The 24,034-nt window shown below is 45.5% G+C and overlaps 2 protein-coding genes across 2 annotated transcripts in view; one reads left to right on the forward strand and one right to left on the reverse strand.

The window, feature by feature from the left end:
* The first annotated feature begins 478 nt into the window (after nt 1-478).
* On the forward strand, nt 479-7,953 carry LOC146185093 (alpha-tocopherol transfer protein-like). The gene is made up of 4 exons (XM_084605874.1): nt 479-700; nt 4,837-5,007; nt 6,538-6,648; nt 7,783-7,953. The coding sequence occupies exons 1-4, from the start codon at nt 479-481 to the stop codon at nt 7,951-7,953; spliced, it is 675 nt and encodes a 224-aa protein (XP_084462000.1).
* Nucleotides 7,954-14,605: 6,652 nt separating this feature from the next.
* The window catches only part of LOC146185094 (uncharacterized), a 49,917-nt gene continuing 40,488 nt past the window's right edge, over nt 14,606-24,034 (reverse strand). Inside the window, exons 20-22 of the mRNA XM_084605469.1 lie at nt 20,555-20,778; nt 18,850-18,987; nt 14,606-15,110 (exon numbers count right to left, since the gene is read on the reverse strand). Of these exons, the coding sequence (XP_084461595.1) occupies nt 18,851-18,987; nt 20,555-20,778 (361 nt within the window). The 3' untranslated portion in view covers nt 14,606-15,110; nt 18,850. The remainder of the gene's footprint in view (nt 15,111-18,849; nt 18,988-20,554; nt 20,779-24,034) is intronic.

Consider the following 24,034-nt stretch of genomic DNA (forward strand, 5'->3'; position numbering starts at 1 on the left):
TAATCTCATCCGCCCACCCAACTTTCTGCCGCCGCCTGCTACGCTTTCCTTCCCTTGGAATCCAGTTCGTTACCCTAAGCGACCATCGGTTATCCTCTCTTCGCACTACATGTCCTGCTCATGCCCATTTCTTCTTAATTTCCACTAGAATGTCGGTAACTTGAGTTATTTCTCTGACCCACTCTGCACGCTTCCTATCTCTTAATGTTACCCCTACCATTTTTCGTTCCATAGCCCTCTGGGTTGTCCTCAACTTACATATTTTTTATCGATTGCAAATTGCGATGACAGTAATCTCTTGTATAGACATCCTCCTCAAATGTGGCCATGTGTGTTGGGGAAGGGATTCTTTTGCTGTCTGTTCAGTGCCAGAGAGGCAGCTGTCAGTCGCGAGTCGAATTCGCGGTGTTAACTGAGCTTATACGTGCGCGGCACAGAGGAGCAGTCACTAAACGCAAAGACTGACACCGAGTTCCTGATGCGGTTCCTGCGGTTCGGCCACATGAAGCCTAAGCGCGCCATGGAGGTGATCAAGCGTTACTACGACTCCAAGAGGAAGGAGGCCGACCTGTACCGCAACCTGATGCCCACGGAGCTGGATCACGTCTTCTCCAGGAACCTCGTCGGTCTGCTGCCCGACAAGGACACCAAGGGCCGCTTCATTCTCGTCCTTAGGGCAGGCGCCTGGAACCCTGAACAGGTACTCTCCGCACGGGACCACGCAGCAAGCAGGGCTTAATTTATAGACCCGATATATTTTACATTATAGGATATGGCACGGGCGATTTCATTGGGGCACAAGCGTGTCGGCGCAGCCTTGGGTGCGCTAGTCTTCCGCTTCGAGTCGGCCGCGGAGCGAGGGAGAGAGGAGGGCGGGCATCTACGACGTCGGCGGCGGGCTTCGGCGTCGTGAAGTCTAGGTCGTGTCCGGACACGGCCGGACTCGAGGAAGAGAAGCGCGTTCTCCCTCGAGACCGGCTGTGGTCCGGAGTTGTCTAACGCCGAGGTTTCCCTTCAGTGCGCCAAGGGACTTGTAAAGGGGCGTGAGGCGTTCGCTGGCACCCGCTCGGCTCCAGTTGTCGACCGCTGCAGGAGCCATGCGAACCGCGAATAGAAGCCCGAAGCAGCACTTTCGAAAGTAACCCTCGCCTACATAACCAAGGAATATATGCAGTACACCCACATACTCACCGACGGTTCAACTACTCAAGACACTTCTTCATGTGGCCTTTAGTCCTCTCAACAAACAGTGTATCAGTCTTACCGGCTGCAGCGGAACACGTCATCTACGACAGCTGAGCTCCATGGCATTAAAGAAGCTGTTTCCTATATCCTGCGCCAAACACCCGGACGATGGGTTATCTTCACTGATTCCAGATCATCTCTGCGAATCCTATATAACCTGCTGAAGAAAACCAATCATCTGCCTGTTTCCCTCGACATCGGGTATCTATATCATTTGGCTATTGCCGCAGGCCACTGCATAACATTTCAATGAATACCAGCTCATTGTGGCATTATAGCCAATGAGAAAGCAGGTGAAGTGGCTCATAATGGCCACCAACATTACAGATACATTCGGGCTTTCTACACGAAATCTGATGCATCCTAACTGGCTAAAATATTTGCTTGCGAAGCAAAGTATTGACTTTGGAGCTTGCTGACACATCACTACCAATTTCTTTACTCAAATGACCCTCATATAAGATCAAGACTCCCTCCGAAATTTCCTCGCCAACTAGAAACTCTTTACCACCGACTTCGCCTGAACTGTGCATGCTCAAATTGCTTGCGATACCGTTTCGGTCAAATGAACTGTCCGCATTGTGACAACTGTGGCTCGATTGAAACTGTGGAAAATATCCTGCTTGAGTGCCCTGTGTACGCTGACAAGCGTGCGTACTATGAACATAGCATGGAAATGCTCTTCCCAGTGTCTTTAACAATGGACAGTGTTTGAGGTACCTTAGCCTGCCCTAGGCAACAGAGACTCGCAATGAACTTTTTATTTACGTATTTGAAAGAGACGACTTTTTGACAAACTCTAAATTCACCTTGTATGTTACCCTCAGGTATTTTGCACGCTATGAACTCTATAAGCACATTTGTCAGATTATGCATTTCATCATTTCATTTTATACCACTCCTCCACGATGCACCCTACAACGCATTTAATGGCCGCATTTTATCTCCCCGTTCATTTCTTTTATTTTCCTCACCATTCCTTTTCAATCTTTCCCTCCATAATTCCCCTTCCTACGCAGAGTAGTATGCCAGCGAAATCTAAACGCAGGCTAAATTCTCTGTTTTTCATTAAATGCCTCTCTCTCTTTCCCGGCCATAACAGTGCGCTCATCTTAGGGCAAGGTCAAAAGCACAATTCGCGGACGCGTCTGTAAGCAGGGGAAGCCTATAGCCGCCTCTCCGAGCCGCTTGCACCATTTCACATCAGAATGTAGGGGAAAGCAATGACCATAGAATTGATGTTATTTACTCTTTCTTTTTGCAGAAATTTAAAATTCGACACAGCAGCGCCTTTATACAGAAGTCTGCAATGACACAAGTTGCACGGCTATAGAACGCAACATGTGTGTTGTTTGGCCATACAGTGTATTGTTACGTAACATGAAACAGCGTTCGACAATTCACTGGAATATTCGCGAAATTAAAAAAAAAGTATGCATCACTGCCTGATGTGGCCAAGTGGACCATAATTTTCCAATTAATCAGATAAGAACGACTGAGTTCTTAAAAATTAAGGACGTGAAAAAGAGTGGAGAGATATTTTGAAACCTTTTCGAATACCATATTTTATTCTTGCTAAATGTACCAGGGTGTTTTTCAGCATCTCTTTTGCAAAAGAAAACACGACGCATCCATATAGTCATCGTGTAATTTCATATCGTTAACAGCTCTCAGACTACAAACCTCGACATTGTACTAAGAGTCATTCACAGCAGGGATCCTTATTTGTTAAACCTAGCTGTCCCATAGAAGTCAGTGAAATATGTCTGCTAGTGATGAACACAGAATACAAAAGCAGCCAAGTAGAAGCAGGAAATAAAAATACAGGGAATAAATAAAAGACACATCTGTATATTCAGTAATACAATAAAATTGCGAGGACCATTTGCCGCGGAATTAAATTTCGCAGTATTCTAGCCCACATTACGGACATAACTGAACACATGGGAAGTAACCCAGGGGCCGTGTTTTGTAACGACGAATAAAGTTTCCTTTACATTTGCGAATGACGTCAACTGTAACGAAACAGAGGTTGAGGAAGTGAATAAGCAAGGGTATGCGATTAATACTTTTTTTGTAACCAAATCGAATACGAATAACTAACTTTACAACCGAATAGAATGTGAGACGAATATTTGTATGAACTTTCGCTTCTCGCGCGAATAATGGTGAAATACAAAAATTCGTGCAAACCAATTAAGCTCCAGGCGCAACGCTTTAACTCAAGAAGTCAAAACTGTATTTGTCTAATGAAGTAACACTGATGTCCATCGGGAAGCATGCAACATGAAAACCACATATTAAATCTGCGACTCGCCTGTCATACGCATATGATGACGACCACATACAAGGAAATTAACGCGACATCTCAGCTGAGGAGAGGGTCATGAGTTATCATCCATGGCCTCCGATATCGTGCAAGAAGGCCAATTCTATACTTAAACCGACTGAATCCTTTATCGTCATTCGATGTTGGAGCCCGCATGAGCGCGCAACACGATTCATCAGCTTCGTGGCTCTGAGCTCTCCTTCCCGTGGACACAGATCAAGGGCGCGTGGATTGCTATTCGGAGTGGGCCCTGTTTTCGAAATAGCCGTCGAAGAAAACTATGGCGTGCCTTATGCCGCCTTCGTGCCAATCATTCCAAGAATATTCGATAACTTGAAAACATATACAACATCTGTTTCGAGTTATTTCTAACAAGCGCATGATTTCTTCAGACAGTCCCATAGGTTGACGTATCCCAATCGTTATTCGAAAATATTCAGGTATTCGCACGCGCCTACGAGTTCCCATGATAGATATTGCTAGCATGATAGTGGTGGCAGCGCTAGCCACTCCGCCTTTGCCGCGACATAAAACACGCCCACCAATCCACCATCCCAATCACCGCAAGGTCCTTGCGCAAGCCTTTAAGGGCCGATAAAGTTCGTGAGACATGTAAAACGCGTCGTCATACTCCGCCATTCATTTGTGTCATCGCCGATCCGCCAGTGGGATGTGTTTATGCAAGTAGCTAAGTTGCACCATAGCCATGCTTCTGCTGCAGCCTGCTTAGTGACTTCGTTTCCCACGGCTTGCGTCACCAGGAGCAGTAAAAAGATGGGAGAATAATGAAATGAAACAAAAAGAAATGTTTGGAATAACACGACCGCGTAAGTACATGACATGCTCTGATAGAAACAGCAGCATATATAAGTGTGTGATACTTTCTCTAGACTGCTTGTCACTGTACATTTGTTAAACATGTACAAACACTGAATACTGCGTGTCAAAAAGCGGATACGATCGCATTGTTATGGCCGCAAATTGCACATGATGTTGCCGTGGTCTTGTCTGAAATATAGGGTGCACAGCCGAGCATACCAAGTCTTATCAGTGCGGCTATGTCAATCATTCGAATCTTGGCACTCTCACATTGTGTGACTTTATATCTTTCACCATCAACTAGCTTTAACTAGCCAAAAAAATCGCTACTATAAAGCTGTTTACTATTAGGCATAGTTGGGCAGCAGTGTGCTCCTATATTAACAGCTCTGATATCAAATTATCTGAGAAGCATCCTCTGTCGCCTGACTCCTGGGTCATAGGTGACATTCATCGACGCCGTACGCGCCATCCTGCTGTGCTTCGAGTGGGCCATCACGAAGAAGGCGGCGCAACAGAACGGCCTCGCCATGCTGTGCGACTTCGACGGCTGGGGTTACGGCAACATCCTGGCCGTGCCTACCACGAGGCTGGGGGGCATCGCCAGCGTCTTTGTGAGTTGAGGAGCTTAGAGCCAGGATCCTAGAACATCGTCGAATTGTGAGGGAAGTGCGGATATCACCAGATATCTTTATGCACACCTTTATGGGAATTGTCTAAGCTTTAAATGCCTGGCAAAAATGTGTGTTGAATTTCTTCCGCTCGCAGCGAGTTGTTAAAAATGCCACATACGCCCAACTGGCTGAGCTTTTAAATAACTACAAGGCAAGTGTGTAACATTGCAGGACGCTTTGCTATTGAACTTTATCCTGTGCTCTCAAGAATAGGCCAGACTGCCACAGAAACCCAGTAGAGCAAGGTTTTGGAACAAGCAAAATTCAAGAATCATGCCGAGGGATATTTCAATTTCATCATGAAGTTATACAGACTCTGGGAAAAAAAAATGCTTTCAAAGACTCTTTCCCAGAAAATCACTAAAATCTATAGGTATGTCTGTGCAGCGCATCATCATTGGAGCTGGTATACAATAATCTTGTTGTAGAAAAAACAGAAATAGATGTATCGTAAAGTTGGTGTGAATTACATGAGAGGAAGTAAATGGCAATCTCATGGCGTATCTTCATAAGCAACAGAAGTCAGCAGACTTCAGAGAACCCTACGTTTGCGGTCTTTTGTTTTTCCTCCCCTCTATACCTTTGGGAGCGATATCTTGCGTCGCTCACCATCGCGTGATCCATTTATTCTCGTTGCTAGTCCTACTACCCACAGTATTCAACAGTATTAATTCCTGCTGGCGCGTTCAGCGCGAGCGTGCTGTGTCATGAAGGGACAGACTAAATCATTGAAAAAAAAATCACCTGTTTTCTAACATTCAATTTTGCAAGCCTATAATCTAACCATAAGCCAAAGAAATACATGAGATTAAAAGGCTAACCACCTTGTCGGTACTTGTCTGCGCAATATAAAGCACCATGAGACAATGGGTGGCACACCACAGAAACAAAGATGCGTAAATGATGAGGGAATGACTAGGTATAACGTATGAGTACGAAGATAATGGGGCTCCTGTCCAGCACGGTATAGTCTGCTGATATGTTTGTCGAAAACGATGAATGTACTTGAGGCCCCAATAATTTCTCTTTGTTGGAAGGTAGATACGTGCAGATGGTGGCGTGGCGGCAGAAGTGAAGTACAGCAGGCGGGTTTAGTGAGAACGTTTTTGTCCACAACAATGTCACACCTGCCAAAAGTGACATCTCAGAACGATCTCTCACCGCTTATGGACGACGTGGCTTTCTCTTACACCCTATAACGTTTCATGCTTTGTGCCAATCCCGGTATCAAAATATTTGTTCTCCAGAAACAAGCTGCATTAAGCACATAAAGTAGTTGGTTGATCCCAGGCACGGAAAACTGCCTTAGAGCTGTCACGTGGTAGAGCTAGCATAATTCACCGAAAGCTTGCACGAAACAAATGGACTTCTGAACGATTATGGATGGGGTCAACAAGGAAGCGAAATCTGGACTTGAAGATCAGTATTGTGCCAGCGCTCATGTGCACCCCACTTCCGCCTCTTTTCCAGCCTGGATATCCCGTTAAGAAAAGACGCGTCGATATCGTGAAGCAGCCCTACAGCTTCAACATATTCTTCAAGATGATCACGCCTTTCCTGGACGCATCATCGATCGCAAAGGTAAGTCTACTTTCACCGCGCCATTGATAGTATGTATAATGAATTTCGTCTCTCTTCGCTGAAGCGGACAGTGAATAGCTGGTCAGAAATATTAGTGTGCTTCTCTTGCAGCTTTTTGTGCTGATCACAATATATTTCGACTATGCTAATCTATATTTTACTGCCATTTTGGGCAACGTTCCCGTCCGGCACTTGCTTTAGGCCAGCAATCGCGGAGCATTTTCATCACGCACGGAGCACAACGAGCAGAAGTTTTTCGATCGGCTTTCTATATCACTTTGCACGAATGCTTAGAACATGTACTTTGGCACGCTGTTTTCTACTTGTACTGCCCCTGCATTACGAGGTAACGAAATCAGGAAAAGTAAATCTGCCTGCCGCTTCCCATGTATGCGAAGCACACTGCCTCGCACCTTTAATTTCCTCGTGGAGGTATGAAGCACACCCTAGGTGCCACACACTGTATTCAGCCAATTAAATATTATCGAGAAATCTGAAATGTCAGCACAAAAACGCAAATTATCTCTAAAAGAGAACATATAAAAGCGAGAGGGATTCCTTCTTCTAAGCAACAGCTTATTTGTCTTCAAAATTGAATTAATATGTGTTAATATGAAGCTTCCCCGGGCTAAGACCTGTCGAATTTGTTGATTTAATTGTTCCCGTTTCATTTGTTTTGTACCGAATATATTTATTTTATAAACTACTTCTGAAAAAATACAAATAGTTGTACAGCGAAGCTATTTATCACAGTGTGAAGTTGACATTCCTGGAGGCATTTATATTTTATATCAGGCCAGATTAAAACAGGAGGACCATCTCTGTGAACAGACCGAGGTCTTTCCCCGTTTCGCAATCATATTTTTTGCGCAACTAATGTGATTCACGTACGCATACATGTAAAGGCTACTGCGAAGCGAACGTTCATCAAACATTCAAAAACCCCACCTCGCGATCTTAGTAGGTTCACGCTTAAACGCGCTACCTGCTTGCCTGTATACGTATGCACATGTGCACTAATCGAACATAACGATGTAGGAATTGGAGCGATAAATCGATTTCGCTCACATGCCTTTTATGGAAAACATTGTGCTGATGACTACTTTTAACAACGCTGGCATCTAACCTTGGCAGGTGCATTTCCATGGCACGGACGTCAAGTCCCTGCACAAGCGCTTCCCTGCCAAGATTCTCCCAAAGGAGTTTGGAGGAACCCGGGGCCCCTTTGACGCGTCCGAATGCTACGCGAAGCTGAGGGACAAGGAGAGCACGTTCGCCGAAGACTTCGAGTACGGCTACGAATGATGATGCCAGTGGGGCCCACAGCAGGCCCTGAACTCCGATAGTCTCCGAAGATTACAACGCTCCTTATGAAGCGAGGGTGTTAGAATGATCCAGGAAAACTTTTTGGTCGCACCTGTTGTATAAATGATATGCACTGCTAATGACAGTGAGTACAAATTATAGCGATGGAGAAAGCACTCTTAAACCTGAAAAACAAAAACACATGGTTAAACTGCATGAAAACAAATGATATTTATGTGCAAGTAGAAATATCTGCACGCATAAATTTGCCGCTTTGGCGCAAATACATACTTTGAGAAGCGAAGGTTATATTCTCTCTCCACTATTGACATTCGCCATACAGCCATACAGGAGTAGTAGTAGTCGTATAAAACACTTATTTGGGTTACATTAGTTATGGGTTAAGGGCGTGGTTAGTCTGGTCCTCTGTCCGGATCATGTGCCTAAACTAGTCGAATAGTTGGACGCGAAGAAAATCACTTTAGGCAAGCCTTTCCCGTTCATTCGCCGTCCAGACAGATATGTCCACATTCAAATGTCGCCCTTTGACCCAGGAAACTTGCTTTGAGAGCATATATTTAACGCGAACCATAGCGGAGATAGCAGGCAGTGGTGAAGAAGAGGTAGAACATCCGCCTCACGCATGGGAGGATCGTGGTTCAAGCCCCGATGCTGAGCGATTCCTCATTGTATTAAAATAAAAATCCACTTGTCGATGCAACTCCATAAACAGGCCTGGCGTGCTGCCTGATCCCGGTGAAGACCTCCAAAAACGCGCTCCATCGTCAGAAAAGGATTTGGGCACCCTGCTGTAGTAAGTGGCCAGTCTCGGGAAAGCGCCAGTAAAAATTCGGCCCTCAGTCGCCAGCGGCTGCGGAGCAATTGATCATGGCAGCGCTCAGATCTGTGACGCAGCGGGTGGTGCTAAGTCTCTGACTTCGGACAGGATACATTGGAAACTGGTCCTGGCAACGCTTAACGATAGAAGCCTATTTAGTGAGACTACTTTAACAGTGCTGTTCGAGAAGCCAGCGGGCATAAAATGGGATGAATCTTTGGCAACGTTTATTAAAACCTCACCGGAAAAATTCTGGCGCTATTTGCAAAACAGAAATCTTCCAGTTCATTCCTAAAAACTGCTACTTGCACAGTTAGTGATAGTACTGAAATGGCATGCCTCTTTAACGACTATTTTGAGTCCGTATTTACATGGGATGACGGCCCAACACCACTGCTGGACGAATTGCCTAGTACATCTTCCTTACAGGATATAAAAATTAGGAGGGTGTCCTAAACATGCTTCTTAATCTCGAAATCTCGAAAAAAATCCGTCGGACCAGACGAAATCCCTAATACTTTTCTTAAAAGGTATGCAGAATGGTTTTCTTACTATCTTGTAGATATATACATAATACGTCTATTTTATATGGTGACGTCCCTGGCGACTGGAAGTATGCGAAAGTGATCACAATACACAAACTAGGATCAAAACCTGACGTATCAAACTATCGGCCAATATCTCTGACGGGCACGTGCTACAAAATCTTAATTACGTACTTAATATATTTTTTCTGAAGCAAATCTGCTTCTGGGTAGCCATTAGCATGGTTTTCGGCGCGGATATTCTACTGTTACTATATTAAGTGAAGCTGTACATGAGATTGCTGAATGTATTGACGAAATAGTGACAAATAGATATCATCTTTATCGATTTTAAGAGAGCGTTTGACAGGATGTCCCACCAAAGTTATTGCTAAAACTTAGCAACCTGTTGAAGAATAATATGGTAATAAAATGGATTGAGGTATACCTAACCCACAGAAAGCAGTTTGTTTCTCTTGATAATGTAGCCAGCTTTAGTAACAATGTACAATCAGGCGTTCCGCAAGGGTCTGTGATAGGGCCTTTGTTTTTTTCTTTGTATATCAGCGATATGAGCGTCGGTTTTTCACCAGATATAACGATTAAACACTATGGTGACAATACTATTATTTGTACTAATATACAATCTCGTGATGATCACAACAGACTGAATGACCACGTGGACATAATCAGCAACTGGTGTAAAAGGTGACAAATGGACATTAATACAGCAAAGACGATTTGTATGCAATGACGCTTAAAAAAACAGCCGCTTGCCTTTCATATAAAATCGACAATGTCATCTTGAAAGTTGTCACTGAGTTTAGACACTTAGGCGTGTGTCTTAGACATGACCTAAACTGGTCATCTCACGTAGATCAAGTTTGTGACAAAGCGATTGGAAAGCATTGGACACTGCTTAAGAAGCTTTTTGACGCCACGCCTGAAGTGAAGTTGATGGCGGATAAAATGGCAATTTTACCATTACTTACCTACGCAAGCCCTGTTTGGGCGCCACACACTGAGCAAAATATCTTGAAATGCGAACGTGTGCAGAACAAGGCCCTTAGGTTCATTTATAGTGCTTATTCTAGAATGCAGTCAGTTTCAGAACTTAGGAAAAAAGCTGCACTAACGACTTAAGAAAAAGATGGAGCACAATAGCATTATTTTCTTCTAACATATATTGCATGGCCATTAAAAAGGAAACATCAGAAGACACATTGTAGCTGATAATTCCCCCCCCCCCCCCCCCCCCCCCAGTCAAGGATAAAACACATCAAACATGTCGAACGACTGAGTTACAAGACGGACTCTTTTCGTTATTCTTTTCTTGTGAGGACAATAGATGACTGGAGCAAACTACCCAAAGATCTTGCTTTAAAATCAGAGGTTAAGGGCTTTGAAACTGCACAGCGAGAGCATTTCATGATTTCATAAAGATAAGATTTGTAAACCTGCCTTGTTACCACCTGTTTATAGGTGCATTGCTTCCCTGTTTTCTATCCTTTAAAGCTGATTATTTGAGCACTTTTGAGCACTATTTGAGACTGATTATTTGAGCACTTTTCATTTGTCTCTCACTATATTATAGTTTGTTAAATCATGTGCGGTCCGTTACGTGCCAATTTCGTTCATGTTCAAATAGTTCTTTGACATCTGTTTGTTGTCGTTGTATATTACGTGCAGAAAATGTTGATAATATCTGTACTCACAAAATGCAACTCTTACCTCGACCTGTGCCGGCACTATGAATAAATAAATAAAATTAAATAAATAAATAAATAAATAAATCACAGGGCTTAGTGAGGTTAGTGTACTGTGTTAAAGAAGTTTAAAAGGACACTAAAGAGAAAAATGAAGTGGGGCTTGCATCGATAGAATGCCAGTTTCATGGTTACAAAAGAGCCACTCTTACTGAGAACAGAGCTGTTATAAGATACCTAGTAAAGAGGAAGAACAGGAATACAGGCATCGCCGCCACAGCCGATACGGCCGAGGCTCGCAACTACAAATCGCGTGACGCGCAAGGGATCCCGGAGGCTTACAAATGCGAATTACGTTGATCGTTTGAATGCCGTATTATGTTTTGTCTCGAATATGATAACATGCTTTTATCACGCGTAAACGACGGCAAAAAGACAACGTAAATGTTGCAAGGCAAATATAAAAATATACTTGGCGGCGCCACAGGCGTCCATTTCAGTTTCGGTTATGTTCCGGCTCAGGCACTTCCTGCGTGCTCGGATAGTTTGCTTTGGGCCTGCGGCGCCTGAAATACGAGCTCGGAGCAGCAGATGCTCCTACCCTAAGTGCGCATCGCATGACTCGGCACGCACCTGCGAAGTATTCATCGCTCTACGCGCGCCAGCAATCACGGAGTCTTCTTTTGCGTCAGTGTGTGCGTCATCCTAACCTACTACGTAGTAGGAGAAAACAGTTTGAATTCGACCGGCGGAAACAAAAAAGAAATTTCAACTTCTTATTACAATATCTCAGCAATAATTCGATTTTTTTTTTGCTGCTGGATATGTGGCGAAAGTGTCACCAAAAGCCGTTTATTCGATTTTGATGGCATATTTGGGTATCTTTAGTGTCCCTTTAAGACAAACTAGAACTAGGAGTAGGGTTCCTTGTCAAAAAGCATATACTTGGTAACACAGATGAGCTCTGTGGCACTAATAAGAAAGTGGAAGGCATCGTAATCAAGCTTTATAGGCGGTATAAACTGAAGGTTGCCTGTGTGCCTAAGTACTCGTGGTGCTCAGGCAGTCGAAAACTGTAGAATCGGCAAGGGAGAAATTAAAAACGCCGTATGCTGTACTGATGGTGGACTTCAATACTATGGTAGGCAAAAAAGCAGGGTGGAGACCATGCTGTGGGTGAATTTGGCATTAACTCTAGGAATGACTAGGAGAACTATTAGTTCAGTTCGCAGAACGCATTAACTTAAAAATCATGAATATTTTCTTCAGGGAACGGAAGAACCAGAAGTGCACATGAAAAAGCGTTAACAGGAAAAATACGAATTAAATTGACAGAAAGACGCAAATGTGTGCCGCATTTTTTCTCCTCCTTCCTACCTTTACGAGGCTTTGAAATAGACAAAAAAAAAAAGCGAGAAAATTGTAGAGGTTCAACTGTCCTTGAACCAAGTTTCACGAACTTAGCCATCGGTCACAATCGCTGCTGCCACTTCGATGTCGGCATGCTTCCGCGCGTCTGGTTTCTCTTTGTTCGATGTTCTCGTCAGCTTGCTCGGCACGGCTGCGGTCTCTGTCTTTAGCGAGAGTGTTTTACTGTACACCACGCAGCCTCTCTTTTTATCACTTTTTGTCACGTGGGCTCGTGGGTTTGCTCGACGCTATGCTTGCGGACCTCGCGATGGCGTGTGTGCATGTATGGTGTATTTATCCGGGTGAAGGAGCGGCACAGATGAAACTTCTTGAAGACCACAATGTTCACTGCACAGCGCATAGCACAGCGCAAATGTATATTAGTTTTACATGAGGCGTGAATGGTTGCGACGTTGGCATAGTGCTTTCGTGCTTGGGCCAGGCAAGCTGATATTATATATATATACACACACACTGCGCATACATCAGTATCATGTGTGCTTCGCCAAAGCTGCGCCGCAAAAAAAGAAGCAAATGCCACTATAGTTTTCGAACCCCTGGCATAACGAAAAGATCAGCTTCCCTATATATACCGGGTGTCCCAGCTAACTTGAACCAAGGGTTACAAAATATTATATTTGAGGTAGGTCAGTGAAATCACTTGCATACACCTACCAGCCTGCTTGCGCACTACATGCAATTTTTTGTTTCGCAATTACTTAATTGGCTAATTAGGTTAATTTTTCTAATTTAACAAATATCGACTTTAGACCAAACATGTGAATTGGAAACTTGTAGAGCACCTTCAGAAACCCCCATTCGATTAATTGCGATAAAGAAAGTCTCACGTGTATCTTTTTTTCCGGGCTCAAAAGAAAGCCCGCGAAATGCAAATAATACCACGTGACTAGCGCATTTGAGCGCCGCGATTGTGGTGCTCTCAGTCGTGGTTTGAGCGAACGAAATCAGCTGCGGCCGTGACCCGATTTTCCCGTTGCAGCGGCAGGCAGAAATGTTGGCGATGGTTGGAGCGAGCTGGAACTCGCCCGTCGCCACCGCGATCTTAGCCAGGCCTACGCACCGCAGCAGCCTACATCACGACAAGCGGGTGACGATAAAGAACCGGCAAATGAAGATGCAGCGCTAATTTTAGTCGAGTCACATGGTGTCATCTCGCCCCTTTACCCAAGCCTGTATGCGCAGATTCAGTGGCTGATACCGTATCGCTCATCTGTTCGTCGTGACGTTCGCTGATGGGAGAGAAGCAGACCTTGTTAGAATCTCCGTGGTGTCGGCTCGCCGCTCTCGCCGCTACTTGCACCGTCACGTGGGCCGGCTGTCTGACGCAGGCGAAGAAGCCATTGCAGGCATATCGGCCTGCCGCTTTAACGGGGCCGAGACACGGCCGCCGCTAATTTCGTTCGCTGAAACTACGACTGAGAGCACCACAATCGCGGCGCACAAATGCGCTAGTCACGTGGTATTATTTGTATTTCGCGGGCTTTCTTTTGAGCCCAGAAAAAAAGATACACGTGAGACTTTCTTTATCGCAATTAATCGAATGGGGGTTTCTGAAGGTGCTCTACAAGTTTCCAATTCACATGTTTGGTCTAAAGTCGATATTTATTAAATTAGAAAAATTAACATAATTAGCTAATTAAGTCATTGCAAAACAAAAAATTGCCTGTAGTGCGCAAGGAGGCTGGCAGTTGAATGCAATTGGTTTCACTGACTTACCTCAAATGTATTATTTTGTATCCCTTGGTTCAAGTTAACTGGGACACCCGGTATATATAGTTGATGGAGGATGGAGGGGTCGGGGAAGGGGGGAGGAGAAGGTGAAAGCTTGCCTTGCCTCGACATGTACAATACACGTATAAGCGAATATCGTGCCTGTCTTGAGCCTCATCCTAATAACCGCAGGCACAAGAATCTTGAAAACATCAATCGTAGAAAAATATTTTATTTGTGACAGAAGATGTCCAACAATTTCTGCAATATATATATATATATATATATATATATATATATATATATATATATATATATATATATATATATATATATGTCTGTACAAAGCGTGTGTATCATTGAAAAGAAAAAATATCGAGGGCTCGAGAGGAGCGACCTAGATATGCAGGGGCCATGCCTGTGAAAGATATAGTTCGGGCATAAATGCCCGAATTTCTTCACTTTCTCCCGAAATGGCACATATCTTTCACAGGCATGGCCCCCGAGTATCTAGGTCGCTCCACTCGAGTCCTCGATATTTTTCTTTTCGACGATACACACGCTTTGTACAGGCATGTGTTCCCGAAATATATTTTGGACTACGCCTAACTATTAGAGTAGATGAAGAATTAAGAACCTGCTTCAAAACACAGGCTTTAATCTCGACAACATACGTATCTCCTCTATTAAATTATTTCTGTTGCACTGAAACGGATCCTAGACGCAACTTCTTAATTCAGCAGATACATTCATTAAAGGACTGAAAACTTGCCGCACAATATAATGCTGTGCATTTAGAAACCCTATAATTAAATTACACATCACGTAGGTGGTATATTATAATATTTGAATTCAGGCCAATCAAAATATCCGCGGGAATATCGGGCCGTTATGAATTGAAGTCGTCAGCACTCTGTCCGGTGGGCTTGACAACTGGGCGCTTGGATCCTGTCAGAGACACCGCAGGGGAAAACACAGTTAAGCAAGATCCTGTAGAGACTATAAATGTGACGGGTGCAGACAGCGATATCCGCATCAATTTTTCGGACAAGTTTTCTGCGGGAAGAAAAACCAATCTCCTACACTGAGCGGATAAGATGGCGCTCATCCAGCCCCTACTTTCCGGCAGCTAGAGTGTGGGACGTGGTGAATTGGAACTACAGAGAGAGGCGTGTCCATTGTGCGTTGACCAAGCGACTCAGCTTCTATCACACATTTGGTAATGCTCTATTCATCCGTGTGTTGTGGGCCCAATAACATTTCCTATACCCTGTTTCTTGGGAAGCAGCCTTGCGCACTGCGGGGTTTGATGAGGGACGACCAGTAGCTACAGATTGACCGCGCCCGAGCCAACGCAGTCACCAGCACGGTATTGATTGAGGTTTCTGGCCAGAAGACGCATACAATGACTCGCTTGTGAAAACGAAGTTTATCTCTGCTTGTACTTGAAAATGCAACGAAAACTTCAAACACCCCACCCAGATACCACAAAGTAGAGTTACCTGCAGAGCCAACATCATACAAAAACTGTACCGTGTGACTATACTCCTTTTCATACATTTCATACAATAAGTTCTCCAAATTATTAAAAAAAAAAAAAGAAATCGGCAGAGGCGCTTAACTTTGCTTACTAGTGAAACGGCGAAATAACTATGGCTATCAGTTACAACTATGACTGAGTCATGACTAGGCGTAATGTTTGTACATACCTTATAACTATGATACTAGTAAAGTAATGGGTAATGCTACGTTGCACAGGAGTGTCATGACTATATTGAGCGATATACCTTCACCATTCTTGACTATACGCCCCGCCGCGGTGTTGCAGGGGTTAGGGTGCTAGACTACCGTGTCCAAAGATGAGCGACGGCCGCTTTTCGATGGAGGCGAAAAACAAGACGCCCGTGTGCTGTGCGGTGGCAGTGCACGTAAAAATGACCCGAGCCCTCCACTCGGCGCCTCTCATAGCCTGAGTCGCATTGAGACGTACGTTAAAACTGACCCGGCGACCGACCGACCCGACACCACCCTACCCTACCCTACCCTACCCTACCCTACCCTACCCTACCCTACCCTACCCTACCCACCAATCATTATTGACTACAAATGCCCTCTTATCGGCAACGAGAGAGCTGACACAGGTGCCGCAGCAGCCTGTAATGATGAAGTACAACTAGTCAGCATGCCACGTAGAGTTGTTATGAAGCTGATAAAGGGAAAACTAACTGACATCAAAATGGCCGGTTTCATCGAACAATGAAATAAACAATAAATTACACTTAGTTAAACCAGTCATTGAAGAATGGGCATCGTGTAGTCACCAAAAACGGTTTGTTGAAGTCATTTTATGTCGGCTTCGCATCGGGCACACGCACCTACACATGGCTTCATTCTTAAAAAAAAGAAGACAAACCTTTATGTGAAGGATGTGGAGGTGAACTAACAACAAATCACATTCTACTCACACGCATTAAACTAGAGAAATTAAGACAGAAATATTTTGCACCATTTTACACTGAACAGACCCCTTTTCATTCCAGACTGCTTTTGGGAGAAGATGCAATTGTTGAAATTTCTCACATTTTCGGTTTTCGGGTTCCTAAAAGAAGCAATGATCCTTAACAAGCTATAACAATTTAAAATGAATTAATTACATCCAAAAAGTAAAGACGAACAACCTTGTTCTTGGCGCATGATAGCCTTAGTCGCTTATGTGCCAAAAACCCCAACACAAACGCATAAAGATATATATACACACACACAGTCGGCGAGGCCAAAGAAAGCGTAGGGGATATGTTTTTATTTTTTGGTTTTTGCTGTAGACCAGTGTTGGTGCTGTAGTAATTTTGGAATAATAATTAACTACAAAGTAGAAGGAAAAACAACGCGCCGTTGGTGGGAACCGAACCCACGACCTCAGAATATCGCACCAGGTGCTCTTCCAACTGAGCAAAAGAGGGTTCTCGCACAGCTTCCACCCTCTCTGTCGATCACGTTGCACGTGAAGCTGGCGGTAACACAAGAAGTTCCATGTCCACCGCTGATGATGAGGATGGCGCTGGTGATCACTCTCAAGGTTTCTTTCAGTTCAGTTCAGTCGTTCAGTCGTGTCCGACTCTTCGTGACCCTATGGACCATGTCACGCCACGCTTTCCGGTCTCTCACTATCTTCCTAACATCACATAACTTCATCTGCAGTGCCTCGAGGATGCCATCTAACCATCGCGTTCGCTGCCTACCCCTTCTCCGGCGACCCTCAACCTTTCCAAACATCAAATCTTTCTCCAGCGACTCCTCTCTTCTCATCAGATGACCAAAGTAGCTGAGCTTTAACTTTAGAATTTGACCCTCCAATGAGCAGTCAGGGTTTATGGTTGACAATATCGACTGATTTGATCTTCTGGCAGTCCAAGGAACTCTCAAGAGTCTTCGCCAGCACCACAATTCAAACGCGTCAATTCTTCGGCGGTCAGCCTTTTTCACAGTCCAACTCTCGCATCCATACATCACAACTGGAAAGACCATAGCACGAGTTATACGGATCTTGGTTGGCAGACAAATGTCTCTGCTCTTTACTAGGCGGTCAAGGCTAACCATTGCTCTCTTTCCCGGAAGCAGGCGTCTCCTAATTTCATGGCTGCAGTCTCCTTCCGGGGTAATCTTGGAGCCCAAGAAGAGAAAATCTGTCACAGCTTCCACTTCTTGTCCATTGATGCTCCAGGACTTGATAGGGCAAGGTTTCTTTACAGGCAACCTAAATACCCAAAGTTGCAGGTTGGACAGCCGTCGATGTAGCTCAGTTGGAAGAGCAAGCAACGGCCGCGATATTCGAAGGTCGTGGGTTTGGTCCCCACTATGGACGCGTTCTTTTTCCTTTTACTTTGTAGTTAACTATCGTTCCGAAATTACTAAAAACGTCCCCTACGCTTTCCTAGGCCTCGCCGCTTTCCTAGGCCTCGCCGCTTTCCTAGGCCTCGCCGAGATGGCCCCGAGAGCCCGCCTAGCCGGAGAGATTCATTGCCTTTTGCATGCGCAGATCTCGAAATGCTTTTGTTGCGCTCCATAACCTAACCCGAGGCCATTTTTGTTTTTAGATTTTTTTTCTTAATTTTCATTTTTCCTCACTGAAGGCGCTGTCGTCCTTTCCCTCAGTACCTACCAGCGTCGTTAGGTTAGACAAAGACAATTACGGACTCGTTCTCAGGAAGCCGGCCTACAGTGGTGGTTTGCTGACTAGGCTGGGGAACGGGAGAATGGTGGTTCGGCCCGTGATGGTGACAGGATTTTGTTCTCATGACAATTCGTGCGGACACGCTAGGTCACACTGATGACAGGCTCTACTAACACATCCTGTCCGCGCCACTGATGAGAGAAGAAATGCTGGCGCAGCGAAAATAAAGCGAAATAAAATTTTTCCCTCCGTTCTGGCCTGCTTGTCTGACTATCACCACAATTTTAGCGAAACCATCAAGCTCAAATACATAAAAGAAGCTTACGGCTTCACCAAGACTAAAACATACATAAGCGAGGCACAATTCCTGCAAGTTCAATAAGTTCTTTTTTAAATTTCTGAGGAAGGTCGTGCCTGCGCTCGTGGTGCGACATTGACGCCCGCCTCTGAAGGACGAGGCGCAATACTTCAGCGTGATGTATTAGAAATATCAAAATGTTTTGAATAGCAATTTACCTCAGAGATGTAAGGCGCGACTATGAGGAGAGTCATCCTCTGCAGGAACGGCTTCACCGCCTTCTACGCTCCGGGTGCCGCTCTCGAAACCGGACATCTGAAGGGCGCTGCGGAGAGGCCGCACCGTCGCGCGCGGAACTGCAACACGCCAGGAACAATTGCGGCTCTTGTTAGTCAATCAGTAGCGTTAAAGTTAACGTTAGGTGTTCAAATGCTGGAAAATCGCGCGTAAGCATGCCATTTGTGCCGCCTCTGTTTACTAGAGGAGGTGCTCTTCCTGACAGGCTGTCGTCAACATACTACTACTCCGCCGGGGTGGCGCATTGCTCGACTACTGTTCCCAAATACTTGGGATCGAATCCTGGCCTCGGCGGCCGCTTTTCGATGGAGGCAAAAAGCAAGGCGCCATGTGCTGTGCGGTGCCAGTGCACGTTAAAGAACCCCGGGTGGTCGAAATTTCCGCAGCCCTTCACTGCGATGTCCCTTATATGCATGAGGGAGTCGCTTCGGGACGTTAAGCTCTACAAATCAAAACCAAACCAGCAACAAGGTGGGTGGCAGTTCCTGTCCCTACGGGGTTGGGACGGTAGCTCAATGCCGCTTGCGTTGGGAGCTAGCCAGCCACCGAATTTTATCTGTTGTAGGCCGTCATTGCACCCGCCACTGATTCGGTGGTGGACGACGGCTGTTGTTGCGGCGCGCGTCTTTCCCTCCCTCTTCTTTTTCCTGTATTCTCTATTTTCTCTTCTGTCCGCACGAGACAGCGGAGGTGGCTCAGCCACAGAGCCAGTAGCAGGCCCATGCAAATTCTTTTCCTTCTTCCTTCAGTCGCAACAACAACATACTACTACTGATAGTGACTCTCTGACGACTGAAGCGGCTTTATTGTGCATGACATGCTTTTAGCTGCTATTCTCGACAATTTTCGTCCCGAATCACGGCGAATTTAGCATCGAAATTAAAGCAGGTACCTTCGACGAAACTGCCTATAAAATATATTCTTATGCGAGGAAACAGCTTTCTCAGGTGATCCGAGCTGTGTTCAAGCTGGCGTCAGAGGGTCGCCCAGAGAGAGCTGGTCTGATGACTTCGTAACCTTCGCCACAACGTAACAAACAGTATTCGTTGCTGCTTCAAGTATGCAATGCTTTCTGCACCGTCGTTGGTGTGTCGCGGCAAAAACGAAGGGAAAAGCACGGAGGCAAACCTAAACGAATTTCGGCGAAATCTCATACGCTCCGTGGCGCCTACATGGTGTGCTGTCGCCAGGGGAGAGCATGCATTAAAACGTCTCAAGAATCTGCTACGAGGGTACGAGGGTTGTCGCGCATGCACAGTCCGCACACTAATATTCTCAGGCCTATACAGGACTGGGAATATAGTCGCGGCGCAACAACAATGTTAACTCAAGCGACTGCAGCCGTTATCCTCAACACGTTAATAACGAAGAAAAGAAGAAAAAAAAATATTCGATTTGGCCGAGACCTAGTTCTGAGAGCCGGTAGCAGCAAAAGTGCTTCGACTGCCGTGCAAAGCGCTTGGCTACCAGATAATCCGCGAATTATTTCTGTTGCGCAGCGCTCATGCTTTCTGTTGTTCCCTCCTATTCAGAGCTCTTTCTGGTTCGTAAGGTGACAATCGTATTCATGTTAGGCCGTCTGGGCAGGTCGAGAACACTTTTTTTTTTTTTCAACCAGCCACTGACCGGCGGGCTTGAGGGCCGCAACCCGTCGGAAGGGCGACTCCTTGCCCCTGGGTACCTTGGGGTCGTCCACCCCCACGCGCCGCACCACGGACGTTGGGATGATGCGCGCTAGCTGTGAACTGCCGCTGTCTGCCGACACGGCCGGAAGCGCCGACGGTGCCTCCAGCGTGTCGAAGCTCATCACCAGGCAGCGTGCGTCGCGGCTTTGCTGCAGCAGGTGTTCCCTGCATGATCGAGTGCGTATGCTGGCATTCTTGCCAATGCCGAAAAAAAAAAAGAGGAATGTTTCCACTATGTTAGGCGAGATTCGGTGACAGCTACTTGCAGCGGCAAACGAAATAATTAAACTATTATTTATCTTCTCTTCTGTACAGTATTCGTGACGCTACGCTATTGTTCATGATGTTATTGTTTTGGACCAGTCACTGCAACACGTGGCGTGACACGCGCGTCTTCACTGCATACTCGTTTAGCGTGGTGCGGTGTTCACCTGATGCCGACTAGATAAACCGAAATAATGTAATACATGCAAACACTTCTGCGGCTCATTCCAGTCTCACTGTGCCCCGCTCACGAGGCAGTCACGAATTGATCACTCGCAGAGAGCAGCAGGCAACACCAAGTACACGTGCAAACACGCATGCACACGCTACTGCGAAGAGAATTGGGAGCACGCTTTTAAACGGCCGATTAATTCTACTCACTGGCCTTCGTTGTTCATACTTTGGGACGGAAAAATGTCTATCTCGCATTTTCAGAGTGAGATCAGAAAAAAAAAAAAGAAAAAAAAGCTTCTGTAAGCTCATTGCATAAACCGTCCAGGAATTTCCTGGGCGAAACCACAAAGTTCAAAGGAATCGCGAAATAAAAAAAAAAAAAGTAATAATCCTTGATCTACTTGACCAATTAAATGCAATGTAGGTGAGCTAGTCCAGTTAATTTTGGCAAGTGAGCTGCCATGGTGAAATGGGGAATTAAATTTTGGGTGATTAGTGTTATGCATGCTAAGTAAATGCGAAATAACTCCCCTTGAAGCTCTAACCGCAAGCGGCGATAGCGGGGACAAATTCCGCGCGATGAGCTGATGGCTGCCTACAAACAGGAACTCTTCTCTGTTTACCCCGCCGGGGTGGCGTAGTGGTTACGGCGCTCGACTACTGTTCCCAGGGATGCGGGATCGAATCCTGGCCTCGGCGGCCGCTTTTCGCTGGGGGCGAGAATCAAGGCGTCCGCGTGCTGTGCGATGTCAGTGCACGTTAAAGAACCCCAGGTGGTCGAAATTTCCGGAGTCCTCCACTACGGCGTCTCTTATAGCCTGAGTTGCTTTGGGACGTTAAACCCCACAAACCAACACTCCTCTGTTCTGCCGTACTCTCAAACACTTTGATCCCAGCATCGATGGGCGCTGCCCGCACTGTGGAGAGATCTGCGGTATCACATGGTGTGGCCATGCGCTCAGAATCCCCTCGAGAGCCATGGGATAGTGCCCTCCTCAACTACAATTCACACTGGAGGCCCAAAGGGCACTGCAAAAGCGGGTGCGATACGGGACCTCGTCATACAGTGTCCAGGACTAAGGATACTGACCATGTAGCGAGGTCTTCAGACTTCGAAACTGTTTGAGCATTAAAACGTTTTCACCGCCACCCGCAAAGCCCTGCTGTTCACGTTGAATTGCGCTCATCACCGTAAGCAACTCACGAGAACAGCCAATAGCTGAAGCCTTTTCGGGGTACGTATTTGACGTTATTTATTTACGGCGCTAAGTTTGCCACAAGGCATAAAAGATGGTACTAAGGGGCGGCGTTATAAAATGTGTGCAGCCCAGTCATATGTAAGAAATCACATATAAACTGCGAGCTTAAATGTTATTCGTTATTCATAACTGCAAATCAAACTCATTAGTTGGTGAAAGTCCTGCCTTTTGGAGAATAATATTGCGCACAAGCGAAGTTCCTCGGCATGTGTTTAGGGCTATTCGTTTTCGGGTTTCATAATTTTTCAAATTCGCGGGTAAAAATCGGGCGTTATTTTTCAACTTAATATGGGAGAAATCGGGTTTTTCGTGGAAACACTCCGAAATTGGGCTTTTATCGGGTTAAATTTACAAACTAATAATTTATTCGATTTCTCCTAATCGGTGGGCAACGATTAGGGTTATATTTTGGGTTGCTTTCAAGAAAGTATTTCACAATTCGGCGTTTCTGTCGTAATTATTAATTACTCTCAGTGATGTACAACAGTCAGTTTTTGGACAAGAAACTTTTCATTCACGTGAACTGGTCATCGAAGTTTTACACGCCCTTATTAGCATACATATTCATCCGCATGAGCAACATTTCTGCTACCTACAGAGACCAGATAGGTCTCGGATGCAATCTTAGCTGAGAATGTTCCCTCAAGGTCACAGCTGCGAATAGCTAGACACAGCGATGTCAACGCTGCATTTGCTAGCCCGGGGTAGCTCACAGTTGCGTCGTTCCAATAGTCCATAGAGCAGAGACATTAGTCTGCCAACCAAGATCCGTATAACCCGTGCTATGGTCTTTCCAGTTGTGATGTATGGATGCGAGAGTTGGACTGTGAAAAAGGCTGACCGCCGAAGAATTGACGCGTTTGAATTGTGGTGCTGGCGAAGACTCTTAAGAGTTCCTTGGACTGCCAGAAGATCAAATCAGTCGATATTGTCGACCATAAACCCTGACTGCTCATTGGAGGGTCAAATTCTAAAGTTAAAGCTCAGCTACTTTGGTCATCTGATGAGAAGAGAGGAGTCGCTGGAGAAAGATTTGATGTTGGGAAAGGTTGAGGGTCGCCGGAGAAGGGGTAGACAGCGAACGCGATGGTTAGATGGCATTCTCGAGGCATTGCAGATGAAGCTATGTGATGTTAAGAAGATAGTGAGAGACCGGAAAGCGTGGCGTGACATGGTCCATAGGGTCACGAAGAGTCGGACACGACTGAACGCCTGAACTGAACTGAATAGTCCATCAGTTCAACACTCATTTGTGGGGCTTGCTTCCAGCAAGTACTGGCTAAACTCCTCGCGAAGCGAGCCTACATCGCCCGTCACGGAAATAAAGCGAGGTCGGTAGTCATCAAACGATTGACTCAGCAGCCGTTTCTGGAATGGATCTAATCCGGCACCCAGCTTCCACATTGTCAACTGGTGTTCTTTTTCTGAAACGTGCGTCAGAGTGCAGCCCCATTTTGTAGATATTTTCGCGCAAAACGTTTCACAAGTTTTTACTAATGTGGCACAGCTCTTAGGTAACACAGACAAAACACCTTTTGCTCGATCTCTTTTACCTATAATCGTGAAAAATTCTCTGACAGTCTGCTGTAGTTTTGCGTTTACGAGGTATTAGAAGCTTGGCATCAAGAGTTTTCCGCTTTCCAGCGTTATCTGGACATATAAAAGCGGCTCGAGTGCATCTCTTCTTAGGACGGCATTCGCATAAAGAACCTCTTTATCAGAAA

Source organism: Amblyomma maculatum, chromosome 6 (assembly GCF_055883805.1).
Source record: "Amblyomma maculatum isolate TAMU_Amacu chromosome 6, ASM5588380v1, whole genome shotgun sequence".
Lineage (NCBI taxonomy): Eukaryota > Metazoa > Arthropoda > Arachnida > Ixodida > Ixodidae > Amblyomma > Amblyomma maculatum.

Bases quoted from the DNA above. Each gene is read 5' to 3' on its own strand.
- LOC146185093 (XM_084605874.1), top strand. From the start codon at position 479: ATGCGGTTCCTGCGGTTCGGCCACATGAAGCCTAAGCGCGCCATGGAG. The intron at 701-4,836 runs GTACTCTCCGCA...CCTGGGTCATAG, and splicing joins GCGCCTGGAACCCTGAACAG to GTGACATTCATCGACGCCGT. The intron at 5,008-6,537 runs GTGAGTTGAGGA...CCTCTTTTCCAG, and splicing joins GGGGCATCGCCAGCGTCTTT to CCTGGATATCCCGTTAAGAA.